Source organism: Lotus japonicus, chromosome 4 (genome assembly GCF_012489685.1).
Source record: "Lotus japonicus ecotype B-129 chromosome 4, LjGifu_v1.2".
Taxonomy (NCBI): Eukaryota; Viridiplantae; Streptophyta; class Magnoliopsida; order Fabales; family Fabaceae; genus Lotus; species Lotus japonicus.
Genome location: NC_080044.1, coordinates 42,577,895 through 42,584,300, shown reverse-complemented (window position 1 = coordinate 42,584,300; position 6,406 = coordinate 42,577,895). Strand labels below are relative to the sequence as shown.

General features: G+C 35.6%; 1 protein-coding gene across 1 annotated transcript; it reads left to right on the top strand.

The window, feature by feature from the left end:
- Positions 1-202: 202 nt before the first annotated feature.
- LOC130715449 (agamous-like MADS-box protein AGL30) lies at positions 203-5,723 on the top strand. The gene is made up of 11 exons (XM_057565545.1): positions 203-359; positions 753-938; positions 1,715-1,774; positions 1,884-1,902; positions 2,026-2,090; positions 2,188-2,203; positions 2,290-2,351; positions 2,450-2,546; positions 4,530-4,580; positions 4,676-4,800; positions 5,038-5,723. Exons 2-11 carry the CDS (start codon positions 754-756, stop codon positions 5,438-5,440), a joined length of 1,083 nt encoding a protein of 360 aa, XP_057421528.1. The 5' UTR covers positions 203-359; position 753; the 3' UTR covers positions 5,441-5,723.
- Positions 5,724-6,406: the final 683 nt, after the last annotated feature.

Sequence of the window (6,406 nt, the reverse complement as noted above, 5' to 3'; positions counted from 1 at the left end):
GGTTGAGGTAGTGATATGGCTTTGTACCAAAAAAAAAAAAAAAGGTAGAGAGATATGGCGCAACACAACTACACAAGTCATAAAGTGTCGACATGTTGTAATGTTCTATCTTGTAGGAGTATTTGATTTGATGGTACGAAAAATGAAATGAAATCTCTAACGCTCTTTAGCTCCCTATTCTCCCGCATGCCACAATGACCGATTTTGCCGGTCACCCGGTCATCTAATCGTAAGCTATATGTAAGCTCTCTCTCCCTTTGAATCTGCCATTGCCAGTGCCATTGCCGAACAACCTGTCTTTCCCACATTTTTGGTTGTGAACCTTTTTAGTTCCATAATATTGGACTTCATCGTTTCGGGTGAGTTTATAATCTATGCTTCCCTCTATCTATTTTATGTTGTTTTCTTGCTTGGTCTTTCTCAATTGCTCACATTCACTGTTTTTCTCCTTTTCCCTTCAAATATTGATAAATAGGGTATGCATGTTTGTTTTTCTTAATATAATTTCAGTTCTTCATTGTGTTTTGGAATTTGACTGGATCGATTTTGTTTTTCAATCTCTTTGTCAATCCTGGATGGTGAGTGTGTTTTTTTTTTTGTTTTTTTGTTTTTGATAAAATGAATATAATCTTGCAAAATGAGTGGATTGAAATTGCTACTGAAATGAGTGTTTTGGTACGAAAAAGGCTCTATTTTTAGAATCTTTTTTGTTGAATGGTTAAGGCAATAGTTGTTAACTATACAATGTGCAGGATGGGCAGGGTAAAGCTAAAGATAAAGAGGCTTGAGAACACCAATGGCCGCCAGGCAACATATGCTAAAAGGAAAAATGGAATCATAAAAAAAGCATCTGAGTTATCTATACTATGTGATATAGATATTATACTTCTCATGTTCTCACCAAGTGGAAAGCCTTCGATATGCAGGGGGAGGCACAGGTATTTGCATAGCAATACTTTTACTTTAGAATTAGTTCATACTATAGCCTAGCATTTAAATGGGCTTAAGACACCATCTAGGTATAAGGCCACCTTAACGGCTATTTTAGTAATTACTGGAGCAGCCAAAGACATGATTTCGCGTTAGTTTAACTGAATAAGTAAACAAGTATGGTTAAGATAAAAGTTCTTGTTTCTACTTTCTTGCACTCTTGAACCATGTGGCTGGAAATTTCAGGCATAAGAAAATTACCATTGTTGTCCCCTTTTTTATATTTGGGATTGAGTTGTAATTTAAAATTCTCAATTTTGTCAAATATTAACCCTTCTACTACTTAATAAGAAGGTACTAAATGAAAAATCGATATTATTGGTATCTTGAAAACATAAATGTACTCATTACTTTTGCTTTAGTAATTTGAAAAATATTGAATCATTCAATAAGAGTTATGGATTGTTTGATTTCATAAGGTATGTTATATTCTGTTAAACATTAATGATGCTAGTGCTTCAAGTTTTCTCAAAATATTCTAATAGTTGGATTAGGAACTTGAACCTTTGACATCAAAGGGTAGGGCTGGTTTTATTGAGATCTGAACTCCAATGGACCGAATTGTGGATAACACTTATGAATTTAGTTACTTCTGGACTCTGATTGTCTTAAATTTTTCTTTTCTGTTGACCTTCGAATTTTTTGAGTTATCGGAAAGTTATATTGTTAATTCAAAATACTTCTATCTGTGTGATTATTCACTTCCTCTGCTTGATGGATTCAGCAACTTAGAGGAAGTTATTGCAAAGTTCGCTCAACTAACTCCACAGGAAAGGGCAAAAAGGTACAGTTGAAATCCTTTCTTACATAGATATGATACATCTTTATGTGTACATTTCATTTATTTCTTAGTAATGCAAAAATTAAAAATATCTCCCAATTGAATGAAACAGGAAGTTGGAGAGCCTCGAAGTAAGTGATTTCATACAACTTATTCTCCATAATCCATATTAAAATAGATTTTTCCTTTGAAATGATTGATTATCAAAGTTACCAGGAGTCTTGCTGATAAATTTTTTCCATTTGAGAGTTCAGGCACTGAAGAAAACCTTTAAGAAGTTAGACCATGATGTAAATATACAAGAATTTATGGGTACAAGGTATGCCGCCATGCTGACACTAATTTAGTTATTGTTTCCGTCAACAGGTTTAATCAATTAGGACACTAACTAAAATATTCTTTTTTTTTTCTTACAGTAGTCAAAGAATTGAGGTAACTGTGTTAACCTCCGCCAATTACTTTGTTCATTTATTCTTTCATTGTTGTTCTGTTACTAACTTGCTTTCTGCAATCTGCAGGATGTAAGTAATCATGCCAGGTTATTACAGAATCAAATTTCTGAAATCCAAAAGAGATTAAGGTCGATCACTTTTGCTTTTCTTACCCTTTGTTATCGTTAGCTAATTTCTATGGCTGCTGGTTATTCTAACAAATTAAATTTATTGTTGGACTATGCAGTAATTGGACTGAGATTGATAAAATAAGCAGTGTATATCAGTTGGGACAGATGGAAAATTCAGTCCGGGAGTCACTTAAGCAAATTCAAACCCATAAGGTATGCATTTCTGATATAAACTGGATCACTAGAACAATGTAAAGTTCTATTACTGATGACAGTCCCTGAATCCCGAATGGGCAGGGCACAAGAATTAGTCTCTGGATTTTTGAGAGAACCATTTCTCTCCCTAGAGCTCCCAGTCTCGAAAATTTGCTACCTACCATGAGTACCCTATCCCTTTTTATACTCTATTAAGATATAACTCACTAACCCATTCCCACTTTAGTTTAGTTAACTACTATTACAATAACAAACTCTATCAGCCATAACTATCACTGTCCTATTCCTATCAATTACACTATCCTGTACTTGATCTTCTTTGCAAAGGATAATGTTTATATGGTTCAGTTTCGCATCACAGATCTGAAGGTAGTTGATTATTTTTTTATGATCCATACTAGAAAATTTTTTCGTCATATTGGGATCTTATATTCAAGATGTTAAATTATTTGATGAAAGTAGATATGCAAAAGGGCATTCCTAACTCCATGATGTTTGTGGATGATATAGTTATAATTGAAAAAGTATGGATAGCGATTAATTCTAAACTTGAGGTTTGGAGAAAGACTAAGGAATCTGTGGGGTTTCACTTAAGAAGGAGTAAGACAGACTATATGCATTGATGTTTGAAGTAATTTGGAAGTAATGATTGGAAAGACATCATACCACATGTTTTATAGTTTAAGGACCTGAGATATATGATACAAAATAATGGGAAAATTGACAAAGATGTTACTTACAGAATTCAAGCTGGGTGGTTAAAGTGGAGAAAAACATCAGGAGCTATCTGTGACTACAAAATACTACCAATCTCAAAGGAAATTTTTGTCGAACCTCTATAAGACCTGCTATTGTCTATGGTCGTGAATGTTGAGCTTTAACAGGACGATATGGGGAAGTTTGTGATTAGGAAAAATGAAAATATTAAGATGGATGAGTCATCACACAAGAAAGCCTAAAATACGTAGTTATCATATCGCAGGGAATATTGGTGTGGCATTTAGTGAGGGGAAGATGGCGAAAAAATCGGTTAAGGTTATTCGGACAAGGACAAAATACCCAATGATCATGTCAGAGGAGATATTGGTGAGGCATTTTGATAGGTACACGTGGTTTGCTAGTTAGTATTAAGTTTTATTATTAGTACCTTTTATCCAGTTAGCATTAGATTTTATATTATATTTTATTAGGTTTAGCATAATTGGAGAGTGAGTATAAATAAGTGAGTTAGAGAGACTATTGAGTGTCTTTGTATTCACTTTGGAAATTAGGGTTTAGAGCGTTGGGTCTCTCTTAGGGTTTTGGGAGGGTGTTTGGTATCTCTTCCTGGATCTTCTCTGATTCCCAAATTGGGAATTAGGGTTCTATCATAGAAATAATATCAGTTCTTGGACGAGTTCTATGACATTTATTGAAGGAAAGATGCCGGAAATTGGTTACGGTGTTTCAGACAAGTACAAAGAAGACATTGGAAGTCACTAGTGAGACGGGTTGATAACATGGTTCGTAGTCTTGAGAAAAAGGGTAGAAAGGGGCCAAAAAGGACGTTGGAAGATGTAATTAAAATTTAAATGCCACCTTGTGGCCAATAATGTTCTACAAAATCTGGTTTTTGATCGAGCGTAATGCCGTCAAGTGATCCATATAGCCAACCTCATCTAGTGGGATAAGGACTTATTTGCTGTTGTTGTGGTGGTGGTTGTCGTTGTATTTGCTAAAAGGATCTGATATTCTTGCTAGATTATAGTTTGTGTCAAAGGAATCAGGGAAGGTATACAATGCAAACCCTGATAGTTGTCAATGAAGCATGCATCGCAGTTTTAATAATGATAAGGAAAAACAGCTACTCAATTGTTAAGGAGTAGACTGGAAAAAGAAGCAGCATAAATACAGTTCAATTCACTGCCCTCCAATAATGCATCATTTAAGGTGTTTGACAGTTGACACTATTTTATGTCTAAAATCTGACTGATGTGGCAGGAAAATATAAAAAAGCAACAACAACTGGTGACCCTACAATGCAATAGCCAGGTAAAGAATTGTTTAGTTTGTAACTAACTTTCTCTTGTAAAATTTGTTTCTATTGTATTCACTAAAGAGTTGTGACTAATATCTTTACCTTCCAGTTCAATGAAATGAGTAATCCCTTCAGAATGAGTGTAGACCAGCATCTCCAACCTCTCTCGTGGATTGCTAATGGAGACAGCCAAAATATAGTTTTACCCGAGGACTCAAACTTGTTTCTCTACAAGTGAGTTATTTATCTAAAGTAGAAATATATTCAATGCTTCAATACTTGTTCTTCCACAATCTTCTCAGTCTGCATAACCTGTTTCATTGCAATGCAAGGATGTATCATTGAAGAATGTTTGATTGAAATGATTAGCAACCAACATTTTCTCTTCTAGACATGGCAATGTTTTATAGATACTGAATTGATATTTTTTAGTTAAACATTTGTAACACCATTTATTTGGATATTTCTCAGAGATGTAGAGGGATCTGCAAGTTCATCATTTGGGAGTTATGCGAGTTATCTCGGCTCAAGTAGCAAACTTGAGATTTCTACCTCCGGGCAAGAAAATTGTGTCCTCATTGACATGAGTAGTACTGCTCCTCTTAGACTACAATTGAGTGGGCAGATTCCGTACCTGCCTTACAATTTCAATTTATTGAATAATTTGAAGTTGCAACCAACTGCAGCAGAGATCAACCCGCATAAAAACCCTGTAGATTATCATGTGGATGGAAGCTTTGAAGACCCTAGACCTGGTTATGATTCTAACCAGCATGGATGGGCTTCTACATCAGGGCCTTGTGCTGTTACTATGTTTGATGAGCATTTGTACGCCCAGGCAAGTTTCAATAAAGTGCATTTTGGCTTCACGTAGCACCCCACCTTTATTATTTTCTTTTTTTCTTTTTCTGCTATTCCTGTTGAGTGACTTCCTTGTGTATAGCTGCCCTTTCTGATACCCTAACACTAGTCACTTATGAGAGAGAGAGAGAGAGAGAGAAAGAAATTGTAATGCTTCCCATTCCCAAGATAAAAAAGGCTTTCTTGTTTTATAGCTTTCCATTAGACTATTGTGGAGCATTTACCTCACAAGTTTGAGGTTTTGTAATATTCAAGTCTACATGGAGTAATACGCAATGCAAAATGTTTTTTCTAAACAGTGGAATAGTTAGTAAACTTCCCTCTCCCTTCTATTCTCATGTCAAAGGCTAAGACTATTTGTACCATCCCCCTTTACTATCCACACCATCCCCTTTTTTTTAATCCCAAAAATAACCCCAACATAGAAAACATACAAAGTAGTAAAGAAAATACTCTCCCAACCTCACATTCTTCTTCCTTCTTCCTCTTCCACTCTCATCTTCCCCCATCCCTATTTCATCTTCTAAACACATCACACACCTTAGAGGTATTTGAAGCTCCAAATCAGTGTAGAAGATAAGTGGGTGAGATCAAGAGAAAAATAGAAGCTCAAAATAGGTGAGATTTTGGGATTTTTACGGTTTTTTCGCGTAAATCTGGGTAGAATATGTGGGTTCTGGTTCGTTCCGCCATTTAAACTGCGGACGTTTTATTGCTACCGCTATCTTAGTAGCGGTAACTTCCGCTATCTTAATAGCGGTAGCTTCCGCTATCTTAGAAGCGGTAACTTCCGCAATCAAAATAGCTGTAACGTCCGCTATCAAGGTAGCGGTAACTTCCGCTATTAAGATAGCGGAAGTTACTGTAATTTAAATAACGGTTTCTTTCTTCTTCTTCCTCCTTTCTTGTTCCTTTGCTCCTTCTTTCTTCTTCTTCTTCTTCCTCCTTTCTTGTGTTCCTTTGCTCCTTCGTCTTTTTC